Source organism: Bidens hawaiensis, unplaced genomic scaffold, assembly GCF_021521415.1.
Source record: "Bidens hawaiensis isolate Kalapana, Puna unplaced genomic scaffold, B.hawaiensis_p1.1 tig00000780_1, whole genome shotgun sequence".
Taxonomy (NCBI): Eukaryota; Viridiplantae; Streptophyta; class Magnoliopsida; order Asterales; family Asteraceae; genus Bidens; species Bidens hawaiensis.
The window spans coordinates 2,008,474-2,026,879 of NW_027491045.1; the positions used below are offsets into that span (position 1 = coordinate 2,008,474).

The following is an 18,406-nucleotide window of genomic DNA, read 5'->3' on the forward strand; positions in this document are numbered from 1 at the left end:
TGTAAAAGGGACACAAAAATTATAACGTGAAAATCTCTCAAAACCGAGAGTAAAAATCACGGGATTACTAGATACGCTTCAAATCCACTATCACCAATAATAGATCAATACTATGTATTCTCTAGGTATACTAGAGGCATACACAAATCATCATATTGATACAAGCGAACATCAAGTATATGGAATAAAATACAACAGACAAGTAAGAGATATCACCAAAATAATTGTTGCTCGATCTCTTTACTTCTCTTGTTTTCACAAAAACGCACCAAATATAAGGGAAACTTCCTTAAATAGGCTAGTTTGACCAACATTTTCTAAAAGTAAACTAGTTTGACAAATATAACTTCAATAGGATGAAATAACCAACAAATATAGTTTATTCCTTTTCTTTTTCTCATTAAAAGAAAATAATAATAGTAATAATAAAGACCCTAGACTAATATTTGTTGGGCTTTCTCATGGGAAAAAAAACCCCAATAGCGTACTTCTGAAGTTGATTACCTGTTGGAACGTGGAAAGTTTTTGTAGCATTTAGCTAATGTGCAATACTTATTATTGTAGTTTATTCTTTTGTAGATGATTTAACATAAATAAGGTTATAGTTTCTAAATTCTATTTGATTAGTTTATTTATTTGTTTGCTTATTGTTTATTAATTTGCTCTAATCTTTTAGGCGAAATCATCTTTTAATCAGGTGGAATTGTTTGTTCAAAAGAATATTTTGGTAAAAAAGAAAACGTAACCAAACTTTATGTTTTTCATCATATCCCAATGAAATGAATACTCAAAAGAGGAAAAAGAAATATTTAACACACAGAGTATAGAATTTGAGTACTCTTTTTGTGCTACAATTTTTATATATTAAATTTGGGCTTTAATTTAAAAGAGCCAACTAAAAAGCCAATGAATGAACCAACAAACGAGCTTACCTTGGCTTGAACTCGCCTCGTTTACAAACCGAGTTGAGCCTGCTAGGCCCGATTTAAGCAAGCCTCGAGCATTTTAAAGATCCCTACTTCTATCAATATAGCATAAGGCTAGGCGTGTTCGGGTGGTCCGAGTCAGTGTTGTTGAGACTAGACCGGACCGGCCGGTCGAACCGGTCTGACCAGGATTTGGTCCACCGACTGGTCCGGTTCTATATAGTTCGCTTGGCTCCCAGGGGACCGGATGAACCGGTTTTCTATGGAAAAAAATAAATTTTTTTTGAAAAATCTTTTTTCCAGCCCGACCCGTCATTTTTTGACCAAAGTTGTTCGGACGGTTTGACCGGTTCGACCGGTTGAACCAGTAGACCGTCCGATTATGAAAACATTGGTCCGAGTAGTCTTAGGTTGATTCCTGTAAACACCTTTAGATAAAAAAAGGTCGAGTTTGCGTAGGTTTGTAGATTGACTTGTTCAAACCGAATGAAATGTTTTAGTATCATTGATACTTTCACAAAAGAATCCAATTACAATAGAGAGACAGATAAGCGGACAACAAGCCTGTTTATTTTCTAAACTTATAATTATAAAAGGAATTTGCTTTATAATTAAATTTCCCTGAAATCAATTACTCAAATCATATAACTTTTGTTAGCATTACTCCTTCATTTCCTTGTTTTGACAAAGTCTTCTTGCATAGTTGACTTTCATTTGGAATATTTGGTGCATATATCAAATTAGCAATATAATCTCCGAGCAACCTTATGCTATAAATATGATAACAACACAACATTCTAATATCATGCATTCATAGAATCAAAGATGAAAGCGTACGCTATCGCTCTCATAGTCTGCGGTTCTGTTGCTGCAGCAGTCATTGTTTTGTGCTGTTTGTTTAATACTGGCAAGAAAAAGAAAACCAAAATTCCAACCACCACTAAACTGCCAACCATCCGCAATGACCCGTCATTCCGAACCGACCGTGACCTTGAGTCAGGTAAAACTGCAGTAAAAGATGGAGGAATGGTTATTCTTGCAGGAGCTGCAGCTTCTGCAGCTGCAGCTGCTGTGATTGTTGGCGCTAGTGGCGGTGGTGGATGCGGCGGTGGCGGTGGGGATAGTGGAGGTGGTGGGTGTGGTGGCGGCGGGTGTGGCGGTGGCGGATGTGGTGGTGGTGGCTGTGGAGGTGGTTGTGGAGGTTGATATAAGGTTTGACCAATCTCTTGTATGTTAAAGGTGCATGATGGTTGACTCTGAATGTTTTAAATTTGTGTGTAATGTTGTTTTGTTTCAACTTTCAAATGTAAATTTATAAAGAAATATTGTCCCTCCCATAGAACATGCACAAGGCTTGATAAGTCTTAATGTATTGATGGAAGTTCAAGTAAATGCACTATGTATTATTATAAGTAAAAACAAGGTCTTATACGGTTGTACTCGTTCGTTGCCACGTGCGGATGTGTTTGTGTTAACAGGTAGTCGATATACGGAATACAACTAATTTTAATGGTACATACATTGGTACCTGTTTGATTAGCCATATATCAAAAATGTGCTAACCCGGTTGCACAAAACACATGTTTTTTTAGTTTCCTTGTTAAAAAAAAATGAAAAATGAGAGCAGTTTTATAGATTTTTATGTAAATAAAGAAATCAAATATTTCATAGTGCATACTCCATCTTATGAATTAAATTCTAGTTATTGAGTTCAAACGCATAATAGGAAAAGTTTAATAAAAGGTTTGCAAAAATAAAAATCTTTATCAATAACATAAAAATAGATTTTAACTTGGTATTAAAACGCCTACCACCAAATGGATACAATGATGAAGAACCTGCATATAAAAATAATAAAATGGGTTCGGCCAAACCCGTACAAATTTTTGTTTTAGTGTTATATATTAGTGTATTTTGACATCATACCCGTAGAAATTTCAACATCGAACCCGTAAAAAACCCAAATCTAAGTGATAAACACTCGGTCGTCCGTCCCTCGAAATTTTCCGAACCCGAGGAAAAAATTTATGGCTACGCCATTGTGTTTAGGTCTAGTTCATTTAAAACTTATAATAAAGTATGAGGGTGTTTTTGGTTAATTACCAAACATAAGGGCATTAAAGGTTGTTTGAGTTGAAAGATCAAGGACTAATAGTGGACAAATAGAATTGAATAGGAATTTCATTCCTAATATTTTATGTTTATAAATTTTATTGAATGTAGTCGCTTTAATGCGTTGCAGCGGAACACACTCAGTATTAGTTCGGTAATTCACCCGGATTCTGTTTGAAAAAAATTACAGACCCAAGGGTTCGAACTTGGGTCCCCTACTTTTTTAAAGTGTCTATAAATCAAACATGATTATTTTGTCAACCAAATGCATAATTTTTTTTAATTCCTTCAAATACTAACTTCATTGAAGATAGACTTTAAACAACTCTTGACATATCACACGTTTTAATGATTTAACCGTTTTACCCGATAATAAACGTTATATAAATAAGTTGGAACTATCACCTCCATAATATTTGGACATATCACAATTCATGTGCCTTGTTTATAACATATCTTATTGGTTTAATTTTCATTTTTATGTATAAATAATTCCAACTCCATTAATAACTAATAATTAATTAAACATAAGTGATTAGTGATTATTAATTTATTATTACAATATACACATCTAATAGAAACAAGACTACATTAAGCAAAGGAAAGAGAGAAAAAGGTATGGAAGAAGGCTTTTGGCAAAGTTAAAATATACATGTGATATTAGACCATTTGGCATTCCAGCCTTTTTGCATTACTTAGCCTTGTAGTTTTCATGTTTTCTCAGTTTTTATTTATTTATTTATTTATTTATAAAAATAAAAAGAAACAGTTGTGAAAATGGAAGAAGTAAGTTGCAATTATTTATTCATTTGTTTAAAGCAAAAAAACCTTCAAAAGTAGAAGCCTTCATGTTTCATGACTGCATTGCTTTTTAAGTCCTTACCTAATCTTATCATAATCAAAACAAAGTTATAATCTCATTATCATCAATATATTACAACTAACATAAAAGTTAATACACGAAAAGATGCGAAAGAATATATTTCCGGAAAAAAACCATGAATCGGAACATGACCCATATTTTTATTCGTATAGAAAACATCGACCCAAACACAATCCTTTTATCCATTTATCTAAACATGCCAAATGAAAACAGGTTAGATGTGACAACCCAAAACCTAATTTATTTCATGTGCTGCTTCGGGTCGTGTTAGCAACTGTCACCCCTAATAACGCGCATCCAGGAAACATCATAGGACACAAAATCCAAGCACACACTGTTTGCACACAAACATGCACACAGACTCCAATTATTTGTGAACAAGTTTTCTTGTTTTTCATTGCATGAACCTCATAAAAGCAATCCCACACAAACATCAAAGAAAGCAAAAGCTAAAAAGATCACACCACCACTAACCACTAATTAATCAAAAAAAAAGCAAGCCACCATCTTTTTCCATAAAGTATACAACACATTAACAAATCATGTATATACTTCACACACAAGATCCACCACACTCACACACACATATACATATACATATATTCACTGTTGTTTTCTTAGTCTTGCTTTGCAATCTTGGTTCAGGTTCATGTTCATGTTCATGTTCATGTTCATGTTCATGTTCATGTTCATGTTCATGTTTATGTTTATGTTCTAGCAATGGCAGAAATTGTGGTGGTGGAGCCTAGCATTGCAAGTACTAGCAACACTAATGCTGCAAATCACAACAATAACAATAACAATAACAATAATAATAACGGGACACAACCGTTTTACACGATAACTTCTGGCCGTGATTATGTTCCTGAGCCATTTGATTCTGAGAAGTTGCCTGTCACTTTGAAATCAGAAATTCAAAGGTTTCTTCGTGTCGCCAATCTGATCGATGCACAAGAGCCTCGTGTTGCTTGTTTATGTAAGCCTTATTATTATTATTATTATTATTATTATTATTTTTTAAAATTCTTTTAGCTTCAATTAAGTTGGTCAAGATTCTTGCATGCTTCTTGATTCCCACTAATTATTCTTATATGTTTACTTGTCCAAGATTCTGTTTCTTAAAAAACCGAATTAGATCATTCTTGAAATCATTCCTCTATGAATATGCTAAAAAATGGATTATATATATGCAATGATGATTAGATGATTCTTGTAAACATACGTCTATATATGAATATTCTATAAATTTTAAGTTTTTAACCAAGGAATACTGGTTTTTATCAATCCCAACTATCGCATTTTGGTCATTGCCGGTCCCAACTAACGAATCGGTTGCTGGCGCCTGGCGGTCCCAACTTTTAACGTATTTGTTCTAACGGTCTGCGACTAACAGAATCTTAACGCCGTTAGTTGCAGGTCGCCGGAAAAACGTTTTTGGCCGAAAAAGTCACATTTTTTGCCAGAAAACACCGCCACCACCACCAATTGACTCACCACCAACAAACCACCACCACTTGAGCACCATCAACCGATTCCGACGATGGTTAGGGTTCCAGCGACCTCAATAATTTGGGCTTTTACTAGAAAAATGTTCCTAAAGGTCCGGAAACAAAGTTACCAAGATGTTTGGAACGAAAACGTTGAGTTTTCAGGAAAAAAAATTTAAGTTTTCAAGCCTAAACGGTTTTCCGTCGACCTGCAACTAACGCCAAAAATGGATTATATAGCATGATTCTTGTATCTTTAATTGCAATGATGATTAGATGATTCTTGAAAGCATACCTCTATATGTGAATATTCTAAATTTTTTAACTAATTAGCATGATTCTTGTTAAGTTTTTTTCTTTTTTTTTTTGATCAAATGAAGTTGTGTTGTATTTTCTTGATTATTGACTGAAAAAATGATTAATCTTGATTCTTGAGTCCCATGTAACTTTAACTGAGTTCATAATAATCTCTTTATCGGATTCTTGGTGCAGGTCGTTTTCATGCTTTTGTTGTTGCACATGATTTAGACAGTAATTCGAGTGGGCGTGGAGTACGACAATTCAAGACTGCGCTTCTTCAACGACTTGAACAGGTAAACACACAAAAAGATTGCATATTTCATCAAAAGTACTTAACTTGGATATTAAGTTTTTAACCATCTTTCGACACTTGAGAATGATAGGATGAAGAGGTTACTTACAGAAAAAGGAAGGAAAAAAGTGACGTCCGTGAAGTCAGGCGCGTGTACCGTAAATACAAAGATTTTATTATCAAACATGGTGGACAAACTAGTTTGGAGAACCGGGATGCTTTGAGTAAAGCCCGTCTGATTGCTGACGTGTTATATGAAGTGGCAACTACACTTAGTAAGGCTGCGGGTACACAGGTTCGTGTCTGTTTTATGCTGTCTAAGTTTTGGTAGAAGTTATATATATATATTCAATAGTTACATTCATGATTTGGATTAACTCGTTTGATAGGCGCATGCTGATAATGACGTTAAAAGATCTGAATTTTATAATTATAACATTCTTCCGCTTGATCAAGGAGGTGTTCATCAACCAATTATGCAGCTCCCTGAGGTTTGATGTTAAAATATTCAACTTTTAACTTTTAACTTTGTACATCTCAAAACGGGCTGCGTCGGGTCGGGCGACCCGAAACACATTTTGCCCAAAAAAAAATATCCATCATCTATGAATGTATATAAAAATTTACACATTTGTGCGACGTTTGACCGGTTTGACTCGCATATAGAAACTTGTGTAGTAATCTATCTAACCATGTGATTAAATGATACAGATTAAAGCTGCAGTTGTTGCTATACGTAATGTTGCGGGTATACCTTTCATTGAGGAATTCACCAATCATGCGCCTCATTTTGACTTGTTTGACTGGCTAGAGCATTGTTTTCGGTTTCAGGTAGATCACCATTCTGTTTTCATTCATTATTTTTCAAAGTTCATCACTTTCTGATAATAATAATAATAATAATAATAATAATAATAATAATAATAATAATATCATTTAATTTCAGAAAGGAAATGTTGCTAACCAGAGGGAGCATTTGATTCTACTTATCGCAAACGTCCATATTAGGAGTAATAAATCAGCAAATACATCTAAGGTGCACAAAAGTTATGAACTTAATTAACTTGTTTTATTTTACAAGATGCATTTGTTAACTTTTTGAACTCACAGTTAGCAGACGGCGCTTTAGACGATCTGATGAAGAAATTCTTCAAGAATTATGCAGAATGGTGCAAGTTTTTAGAGAAGAAAACCAGCATAAAGTTAGAGAGATTATACTTATTAATATTTTTTTAATATTATAATATCATCTAATAATAATAATTATTATTTTTCGCTAATTAACGCAGGCTGCCATTCGCAGAACCAGAAGCACAACAGTATAAAATTTTGTATGTAGGACTCTATCTACTTATATGGGGCGAGGCTGCAAATTTACGGTTCATGCCAGAATGCCTTGCTTATATTTTTCATCATGTAGGTTTCAAACTCATTATTGTCAATTACAAGTGGCAATTTCATTTACTTATAAACGCGCTCATGATTTGGGTTGTATTTATCTCAAATGGGCCAAATATGGATCGTTTCGAGCTCTGTTTCTAAAGCTTAAGCTCGTCTCATTTATATTTACATATATTTTAATTATAATTTTAGTATAATAACAAATTTATATTATTTAGTTATCTTTATAATAACGTTATATAAATAATTATAAAAATAGATACTGAGTATATTAAATAATATTTATATAAATAAGACTTGTTTAGGCTCGCAAGCCAGCTCAAGCTCGATAAGTGAAGCTCGCGCTTGGGCTCGTTTATTAAACATTTAATAATTATATATATGATTAATGCATTTTTATTTTCATAGATGGCACATGACATGCATAGCATGTTGATGGGAGCAACCATTCTATCTGCTGGTGAAAGTTTCATGCCTGCATACGGTGGCGATCCAGAAGCTTTTCTTAATGATGTTGTCACTCCAATATATGAAGTTATTCAAAAGGTACTTCACTAAAATAATTCATTATTTTTTACTTTCTGTGTTTCTTTCGGTTTTTTAGTTTCTAATTTTGCTTGTCACATTACTGAAGGAAGCTTCGAAAAACCAAAACGGGATGACTGATTATTCAAAGTGGAGAAACTACGATGATTTGAACGAGTTCTTCTGGTATTTTTTTTTGTGTTTTTATTTAAAAAGTATGATTGTTATTGTAATGTTTATATATTAAGGTAAAGATTGGTTGTTTTGTATCATTAGGTCTCCTGATTGTTTCCAACTAGGCTGGCCTATGGATAAGGAGCATGACTTCTTTTATGTGCAGCCTCCTGATGATACCAAAAGCAAAAATAAAAAAAAATCGGATAAACGTAAGAGGGAAAAAAGAAAAGAAAATAATGATGAAGAAGAGCAGGTAAAGTTATTAATTTAGCATTATAATGAGTCGATTTGGGTTGTTTTTATCTCAAACGAGTCAAACTATTTATAAGATTTGCTAAAAGTGTTATGGGTCAGATTTGTCAAATAGGTCAAACGGGTTGGAACTCGACTGGATCCTATTATATTAGTGAATGCAACCTCTATTTTTCTTAACTTCGATTATATTTGTAACGATATTTTTTTAATAATCATAATTCACACATTGGTTGTTTAGTTGTTAAGAATAAGCCAAAAGTGTTTGGGATAAATCCAACCGGGCCCGGACTGTTTTGACCAATACCAAAATATGCTTGTTTCAAACCAAACCTGTTTTGAACCGTTACCCAAGCCATCTGATGTGGGCCCAAGTGTAGAAGATCGGGCCATGATGTTTCTGGAGGCCCAAGATCGCGCTTCCAGAGGTGTTGCACGAATATGGGCATAACTTGGGCTACGGGCCTTCGTTTCAAGCGTGCTACCAGTCAAAACGACCGTTGGAACGTGGGCCACGTTGTGGTAACCAGCCATCGGGCTGGTTATTCCGTTTATTTTTCTGAAATAAGCCTTCTAGATACACTTTTGGGCCACTTTTATGTTTTTTTGTCTACTTTTTGTGTTTTCTTTTGGGCTGTTGTTGGGCCTGTGGTTGGTTGTGTCGGCCCAAGCCCATTTTGGATGTTTATTTAATATGTTAACTTACTTTGTGACTGATCATTGATCAGAATTGAATAAAAATAATTTGGCTTTTCAAATTCTTGACTTTTGGGGTCGAATTTGGGGGTTTGGGAAGGATCTTCACGGGTATTCCAAGAATCAACGTGATTAACCTTCGGTTTCTAATAGTACGCTGCATCACATATCTCACTTTAGATCTTTAATAACTTGCAATGATTGTGTTTTTGTTAGCTCAACGAGGAGGACGAGTCTAAGGCGGAAGACAAAAAAGAGAAAACATGGTTAGGAAAAACAAACTTTGTCGAATTCCGCTCGTTTTGGCACGTTTTCAGAAGCTTCGATAGAATGTGGGCCTTTCTTGTTCTATCTCTCCAGGTGCATTCACTGCTTCCAAAACGCGCTACCATCGATTAAAAAGTTACTTTCTTTTTCAACACTACGTTTCTTTTTCAGGCAATGATTATCATGGCTTGTCATGATCTCGACTCCCCGTTACAAATGTTTTATACACCCGTACTCGAAGATATTATGAGCATCTTCATAACATCTGCAGTCCTTAAACTAGTTCAAGGTCTTATGCTACTTTAACTTTGGTACACTCCCATAAAGATATGATAAAGTTTGCACCTTTTTCGTGACCATATTTAGTTTACTCACACGCTTAATAAATCTTGCAGCCGTTCTTGATATTGTATTCACATTGAAGGCTAGACCAACAATGGACCACAAAAGAACACGAAAACATACATTTAAGGTGGTCTTCGCAGGAATGTGGACTATCATGTTACCTATATTTTACGCCAAGACTCGAAGGAAGTACACTTGTTATTCAACAAATTACGGAAGCTGGTTTGGAGAGTGGTGTTATTCATCTTACATGCTTGTGGTCGCGTTCTACTTGATGTCTAACGCGGTGAATATGATCCTCTTTTCGGTTCCTGTGATTGGAAGATACATTGAGACCTCAAATTCCAGGATCTCTTCGATTTTATCTTGGTTGACTCAGGTAATAATAAATATCGACTGAAAACGTGTCAAATGAACTATCAAATCTTCTAGATTGGAATATGTTCTAACTTCTTCATGGATACTTATTCTTTAGCCTAGATTATACGTGGGACGCGGAATGCAAGAATCTCAATACTCCCTTTTGAAGTACATTCTAAACTCTTACTACCATATATAGAAACATGATCAAATACATTTTATTCTTAACATGAAAACAGTGAGAACCAATTTGCTGTTATCATTAGGTTTATTTTTATAGGTGTTTGCTGCTATGTTTGTTCGTATTTGCTAATTTTCGATTATGGGACATTATAAGTATTTGCTGATTTATATTTTGTTGTTAATTTTAGATTTTTTTCTTTTGTTGTTATAAGTATTTGCTGGTATTTGTTCTTATTATCTTGTTGTTGATTTTGATTATTTTGTTGTAATTTTTAGGTTTTTGTCTTTGTAATTATAAATCATTGTTTATGTAGATTGACATTGTAGCTGTATTGTTTCTTACGTTCTCATTTATTTATAAATTAGTATTATTTCCTTCGTTCTCATGTTAAGATTAAAATGTACATGAACCTTACCTTATAGAATATTTTCTTTCGGAATATGTGATCCGATATGTGTATATGGTTATGTTTTCAGGTATAGTTTATTCTGGGTGTTATTGTTGTTAAGCAAACTGACATTTAGCTACACCTTTGAGGTGAGTAGTATGTTACTTTGATCCAAATTTCAAGTACGTTAGCCGATTTTTAATGTTCTATGGAATGTTACGATTAGATAAAACCGCTCATAACACCAACAAGAGAAATTATGCGAATTGGGATTACAAAGTATGACTGGCATGAACTTTTCCCAAGAGGTATACTTCTTTATGTTCTCTCATATATTGAATGATATACGATATACGAAATTATTCGTTTATCTCACAACAAATTAATCCAAACCAGTAAAGAATAACGCCGGTGCGATTGCCGCCATTTGGGCTCCAGTCATAATGGTGAGTTTCTTTAAGAACATCTCATGCTCATCACTTAAGATATGCTTCAATACGATGTTTTAACGTGATATATGTCGGTTTAGGTATATTTTATGGACACACAAATTTGGTATTCGGTTTTTTGTGCTATCTTTGGAGGACTATATGGAATCTTGCATCATCTTGGAGAGGTAAATTAAGTATAAAGCTTGATGGATGACTATATATGACTATATATCATGTTTTTGAAACAATCCAACACGCTTTTCGTGTCTAGATTCGCACACTAGGTATGATGAGAAGTAGATTTCAAGATCTACCTTTGGCCTTCATGAATTCTCTTATCCCGCATCCTACAAAAACTGATAAACATTTAAACAGGAAATCATTCTTGAAAGACATGTTTCAAAAGGTAAAATGTTACATTAAATCTTTCTATAGCTCATTATTCGAGTGCTTTATGCACGTATGTAATTCGCTCTTTTTAGATTTCCGAGAGGCAAATGAGGAATGGGCTAGTTAAGTTTATCGTCGTATGGAATGAAATTATCAAAAGCTTCCGGGAGGAGGATTTCATAAGTAATAGGTTAGTTACATTTACTATAATTTATTAATGATCCTTATTTTTCGCATGCATATTAAGAAACAAATGCGTGTATTCATGTATGAATAGAGAGGTTGAATTGATGAAGATCCCTTTATCATCTGAATTACTTTCGGGCCTCGTTCGATGGCCTGTTTTCCTCCTAGCACATCAGGTACTTTTCGCATTATTCGTTCACAAAATCTTAATTTAAAACCCACTATTCATCTTTCTATGTATAGTTGCCGTTGGCCTTAAGTATCGCAAAGGACTTTGTGGGCGAAGATGCAAGTCTTTCAAAAAGAATCAGAACAGACGCTTACATGTACATCACCATACAAGAGTGTTACGATTCACTGAAATACATTCTCGATATACTAGTTGTTGGGGATCTTGAGAGAAGGTACCGTACTACCGTTAATAAAGTCTATAGTTCTTGATTAAACGGCGTCTTAAAGTTGCATTATTTTTTCAGAGTCATATTCGGGATAGTAGATGAGATTGAAGAAAGCATTAGGAGATCAACCTTTGTTAAAGATTTTAATCTAAGTGAGCTTCTAGCTCTACATACGAAATGCATCGAATTGGTTGAACTTTTGGTAAATCTCGACCCCTATAAATCGCATTTCTAGTTCTTCGGGTGCATGTTTGTAACTTTATGTCATCTTTAGGTTGAAGGCAATGAGAAACATTATACTAAACTTGTCAAAGTTCTGCAAGATATTCTTGAAATCGTCACGACCGATATGATGAAAAACGGATCCAGGTTCGCATATTATTTTTGGTATTATTATCTCTTGATTGTCCGGCTTATTATTATTTTTGAAAATTTGAATACAGAACAATGGAGTCTATCAACGGTTACCTACAAACGGAAGAAAAGACATATTTTGACGATGTTGAACCCGACCCACAATTATTTGCATCAAGGCATTCTATCCATTTCCCATTGCCGGATAGCGATTCTATAAATGAGAAGGTTTTCTCTTCAAAGTCTTTAAACAACATATAACACTAAATGTTTTCTAGAAATGGAAACTAATTAATATGAACCGGGGTTGTGTAGATCAAGCGTTTCCTTTTGCTGCTTACGGTCAAAGACACGGCAATGGACATACCTTCGAACCTTGATGCACGAAGGCGTATATCATTTTTCGCAACTTCCCTATTCATGGATATACCTCGAGCCCCCAAAGTGCGCAACATGCTATCTTTCAGGTTTGCATTCTTCATAGATTCATTATAAGCATCTTGACTAGATATTATACAAAATGGTCATAGAAAGTAATGTTTTAATCTACTAGTAAAGATAATAAGATATTTAAGTGCTAGACATACTATGATCATTTAAGAAATCAACCAAAAAAGCGGAAAAAAAATTATGCGGATGGTATTTGCCAGCTCGTAACGCTTTTGTTCCTTGACACTGACGTTCGTTAAATTATGTTATGGTTATAGTGTTTTGACTCCGCATCTAAGGGAAGAAGTTAAATTCTCTACAAGTGAGCTTAATGCAAGCGAAGATAATGTTTCCATCGGCTTTTACATGGAGAAAATATATCCAGGTATGCGTAGTTGAAGATCTTTGTAACTATCTCACTTTTCTTGATTATAACTTTTTTTTATCTTTTTTTTTTCTCTAGATGCATTGGAAAACTTCTTGGAAAGAATGGGTGTTGCCAACCTAGAGGATCTAGACGATAACGGCAAGGAGGAGCTTCGAGATTGGGCTTCGTTTCGTGGACAAACTCTAAGCAGGACCGGTGAGTTGCAAGAAGCACAAACACTTTATCATCGATTTTTACAAAGGAAATAATATAAAACTTTCCAAATGAAAAGCAAAAAAGAAAACTTTATATGTATGTGATGTAGCGTACTAATAGAGAACGAAGGCTAATCACGTTGATTCTACGAATACCCGTGATGATCCTTCCCCAAACCCTCAAATTCGACCCAAAAGTCAAGAATTTGAAAAGCCAGATTTTTTTTATTCTATTCTGATCAATGATCAGTCACAAAGTAAGTTAACATATTAAATAAACATCCAAAATGGGCTTGGGCCGACACAAACAACCACAGGCCCAACAAGAGCTCAAAAGAAAACCAAAAAACTAGATGAAAAACACAAAAGTGGCCCAAAAGTGTATCTAGAAGTCTTATTTTGGAAAAATAAACGGGATAACGTGGCCCACGTTCCAACGGTCGTTTTGACTGGTAGCACGCTTGAAACGGAGGCCCGTAGCCCAAGTTATGCACAAGTTCGTGCGCCCCCTTTTGAAACGCGATATTGGGCCTCAGAAACACCATTGCCCGCTCTTCTACACTGGGGACAACATCAGTATGTTAGCTTGAATATCTAATATTGTTTACAGTCCGCGGGATGATGTACTACCAGAAAGCCTTAAAGCTGCAAGCTTTTCTTGATATGGCTGAAGATGATGGTTAGTTAAATTCTATATTAAACACTAAAGTGTACATATCAAACACATATATTTTTATTTACTTATTCATGTCCATTGCCATTATCAGATATTTTTCAAGGTTATGATGCGATCGAGAGGGGGAATGATACATTGTCCGCTCAGCTTGACGCTCTAGCTGACTTGAAATTCACGCATGTCGTCTCTTGTCAGATGTATGGGTCCCAGAAAGCGTCTGGCGACCCTCAGGCACGAGAGATCCTGGATCTTATGATAAGATATCCTTCATTACGCGTGGCTTACGTTGAAGAAATGGATGAAACAATCGACAGTAGAACCCGCATTACTTATTTTTCTGTGTTAGTCAAAGCAGTCAACGGTTTCGACCAGGTACGAGAGTTTAAAATAGTATGACTAGTTTGCCAGTTGTCATATTAGTCATTCTTGGGTCAGTCATGCATATTATACATGCCATATGACTTGGCGAACACCACCTCATACGAGCCACATGAACATTATTTAGCCAACCCAAAAAATAATGTTGCATGGTCATTTGTTATGTCTTTTCAGGAGATGTATCGAGTGAAGCTTCCCGGGCCACCTAATATTGGAGAAGGGAAACCCGAGAATCAAAATCATGCCATAATATTTACTCGTGGTGAAGCCCTACAAGCAATCGATATGAATCAGGTATGTTAATATTTTTCAATCTAGATCATTTTGACTTTCAAAAGGTCAACTCATAACATATGTCTACAGGATAACTATCTAGAAGAAGCAATCAAAATGAGAAATCTCCTGCAAGAATTCCTTCCACGGCTCGGAAAAAAACCTAAAATACTTGGTTTAAGAGAACACATATTCACCGGAAGGTTTGTTTCGACTTTCGTTTGAAGTCAAACATTGACTTTTCATTCTTAAAGTCTTGTGTATATGGTCTTTACTCTTTAATCTTTATTCTTTGCAGTGTTTCTTCTTTAGCATGGTTCATGTCATACCAGGAAACTAGTTTTGTCACAATCGGTCAACGGCTTCTAGCCAATCCGCTCAGGTGTCGCCTTTTTGTAACTATATACTCTTTTCAGCACTTGCCGGTCACATTTTGAATATTTCTAAACCATATGTGATTTCTTCATCAAACAGGATTAGATTCCATTACGGGCATCCGGATGTTTTCGACCGAATCTTTCACCTAACAAGAGGCGGCATAAGCAAAGCTTCAAAGACTATAAACTTAAGTGAAGACATTTTTGCAGGTTTTCACTTATGTTCAAAACCTTATTATTATTACTTCATCAGTTCATCAACTTTGAATCATTTTGTTGACTGTTTATATTGTTGTAGGATATAATACTACATTGCGAAGAGGACATATTACATACCACGAGTATATACAAGTCGGTAAAGGTCGTGATGTAAGCCTGAATCAGATCTCAAAGTTTGAAGCAAAGGTAGCAAACGGGAACAGTGAACAGATTCTTAGCCGTGACATTTACAGGCTTGGTCGTCGGTTTGACTTTTTCCGCATGCTTTCGTGTTACTTCACAACAGTCGGGTTCTACTTCAGCAGCCTTGTAAGTTGTTGTAAACGGGCCAGTTAAGGTTTTGCTTTTATCTCAAACAGGCCAAACTAAAAAATCAGCTGGCTAGTCAAAAGTCACTTTTTAGAAAAAAAGATTATTATTTTAAATTATGTTGCTTATGTCAAAAATAAACACAGAGTGTTGTTAGACAACCCTAACGGGGTCATCTTCGTATCGAAAATTATCTGTTTCAACCCAAGCCCATTTTGACCCGTCAGTCAACCGTCCAAACATTTGCAAGAAAATATGCTTAAAGGTTTCATCTTTTTCAAATCTTGCAAGAAACTATGCTTTCTTGTAACTTCACAACACTCGGTTTCTACTTCAGAAACGGTCGGTTAAGGTGTGCTTTAATCTCAAAAGGGTCAAACTAAAAAAATAAATTTTTAAAAAATCAATCAAATGGCTATTCAAAAGTTGACAGTTGCTAGTCAACCTTAACGGGTCAACTTCGTATGGAAAATTATTTCTTTCAACCCATATAAGTATAAAGATTTGATCTTTTTGAAATCATGCAGATATCAGTGATGGGAATATATGTCTTCTTATACGGGCAGCTTTACCTCGTGCTAAGTGGTTTAGAAAAGGCATTACTTCTCGAGGCTAAAGTGCACAACATACGGTCTTTAGAGACAGCATTAGCCTCACAATCATTTATTCAGCTCGGGTTATTAACCGGGCTACCAATGGTAATGGAAATAGCACTCGAAAAAGGCTTTCTCAACGCCCTTAAAGATTTTGTTCTCATGCAGCTACAGTTAGCTGCAGTTTTCTTCACATTTTCACTCGGTACAAAAACACATTACTTTGGTCGAACCATCCTTCACGGTGGAGCCAAGTACCGACCCACGGGCAGAAAAGTTGTAGTCTTTCACGCGAGTTTTACCGAAAACTATAGATTATACTCGAGAAGTCATTTCATGAAAGGATTTGAGTTGCTTTTACTTCTAATAGTTCATGATATTATCAGACGCGCGTATAAAAACCACATGACGTATGTTTTGATCACGTATGCCATTTGGTTCTTATCGTTAACGTGGTTGTTTGCTCCGTTTTTGTTTAATCCTTCGGGTTTTGATTGGGGGAAGATAGTGGATGACTGGAAAGATTGGAATAAGTGGATTAAACAACAAGGCGGGATCGGGATTCAACAAGATAAAAGCTGGCAGTCTTGGTGGTATGATGAACAAGAACATTTAAGGCATTCGGGTTGGGGGTCTCGGCTCATTGAGATACTTCTTTCTTTGCGGTTTTTTATCTACCAATATGGTCTTGTTTATCATCTTGATATTGCTGGCACAAATAAAACTGTTGCAGTTTATATCCTCTCTTGGGTTGTTATTCTCATGATTTTCCTTTTAATCAAGGTAAACTCGTGTTCGTAAATATATTTATACGCTTATTCGGTTAAAAGGACGGGTCAAACAAGTTGGTTAACAGCTTAACGGGTCAACGTGTTTTTGTGCAGGTCAAGTTGGCATGATCTGAAAAATCTTTTGTCTAAAATTTTTTATAAATAATAATATTTGTCTAAAATTTTTATAAATTTATTTTATAAATATTGATATTATAAATAATGATATTTTGTCCAAACTTTGGCCAGTATAGAACACATGTTGCTAATTTAAAAAAAAAAAAACAATATACATAATGATATCATATATGATAAAAATAAGTTATACTTTTTGAAAAATAGTGTATTTTTGTTGTAAAAAAAAGCATAAATTTAGGAGGTTATATGCGTTAAAATATGCTTTGGGCAACTTTGTTTTATAGCTATTATTTTTAATTTAAATTTAGGAGGTTTTATGCATTAAAAATACGCTTTGGACAACTTTGACCCGTTTGACATGTTTTTATAGCTATTATAATTTATATTTATTGTGACCTGTATAAGACAACCCTATGCGGTTTGATGCAGGTTGTAAGTCTGGGCAGGCGCCATCTCAGTGATAACCACCAGCTTTCGTTCAGGCTATTTAAAGCTTCTCTTTTCCTTGCTGTCATAGCAACCATAATTACTCTTTCATACATCTGTCAATTATCGGTAACCGATTTGATCGTCTGCTGTCTTGCGTTTCTACCCACCGGCTGGGGCCTGATACTTGTAAGTTGTCACGAGTTGATTCTAATGACCGAACTTACCATCTTGTTCATATGATTTCTTGAACCTCAAGTAACTAGCTTTCTTGATTTCTTGAACATAAAGCGACTAGCTTTCTTGGTTTCTAGAACACAAAGTAACGAGTTGCTGGCTCTCTTTATTTCTTGTATCTCAAGTAATTAGCTTTCTTGATTTCTTGAACATAAAGCGACTAGCGTTCTTGATTTCTTGAACCTCAAGTAACTAGTTTTCTTGAATTTTTGAACATAAATCAACTAGCTTTCTTGATTTATAGAACACAAAGTAACTAGCTACTAGCTTTCTTGATTTCTTGAATGTCAAGTAACAAATTTTCTTGATTTCCAGGTTGCACAAGCATTCAGGCCATGGATTCAAGGCACGGTCCTGTGGAAGTTCACACGGCTTTTTGCTCAAGCTTATGATTACGGAATGGGCGTCATTCTTTTCACACCGATTGCTTGTTTGGCATGGCTTCCAATCATTTCAGCTTTTCAGACACGGTTTCTGTTCAACCGAGCTTACAGTAGGAGATTGCAGATTCAACCGATTCTCAAAGCCAAAAAGAAACATATATAGATTCTTACTGCATTCAAGATTCCATGTACATGATATACATATTTCATATAACATATCACATCATAATGTAGTAGTGCACATAACAGCCATTCTTTGTGG

At 35.1% G+C, this 18,406-nt stretch overlaps 1 protein-coding gene across 1 annotated transcript; it reads left to right on the forward strand.

Moving 5' to 3' along the window:
• Positions 1–4,614: 4,614 nt before the first annotated feature.
• Positions 4,615–18,307, forward strand: LOC143537942 (putative callose synthase 8). The gene is made up of 39 exons (XM_077031605.1): positions 4,615–4,897; positions 5,901–6,001; positions 6,092–6,295; positions 6,390–6,491; positions 6,712–6,831; positions 6,947–7,036; positions 7,111–7,202; positions 7,290–7,416; positions 7,810–7,947; positions 8,036–8,112; positions 8,203–8,356; positions 9,268–9,411; positions 9,490–9,607; positions 9,714–10,042; positions 10,139–10,191; positions 10,684–10,744; positions 10,822–10,903; positions 10,992–11,041; positions 11,125–11,211; positions 11,298–11,432; positions 11,509–11,606; positions 11,694–11,778; positions 11,846–12,006; positions 12,079–12,202; positions 12,275–12,369; positions 12,444–12,582; positions 12,670–12,821; positions 13,062–13,168; positions 13,247–13,366; positions 13,976–14,044; positions 14,133–14,413; positions 14,594–14,713; positions 14,783–14,895; positions 14,991–15,074; positions 15,167–15,279; positions 15,368–15,597; positions 16,125–16,973; positions 17,528–17,713; positions 18,077–18,307. The coding sequence occupies exons 1-39, from the start codon at positions 4,642–4,644 to the stop codon at positions 18,305–18,307; spliced, it is 5,877 nt and encodes a 1,958-aa protein (XP_076887720.1). The 5' UTR covers positions 4,615–4,641.
• Positions 18,308–18,406: the final 99 nt, after the last annotated feature.

Coding starts and splice junctions, on each gene's coding strand:
- LOC143537942 (XM_077031605.1), top strand. CDS start 4,642: ATGGCAGAAATTGTGGTGGTGGAGCCTAGCATTGCAAGTACTAGCAAC. Junction 4,898..5,900: donor GCCTCGTGTTGCTTGTTTAT/GTAAGCCTTATT, acceptor TTCTTGGTGCAG/GTCGTTTTCATGCTTTTGTT. Junction 15,280..15,367: donor AAGTGAAGACATTTTTGCAG/GTTTTCACTTAT, acceptor ATATTGTTGTAG/GATATAATACTACATTGCGA.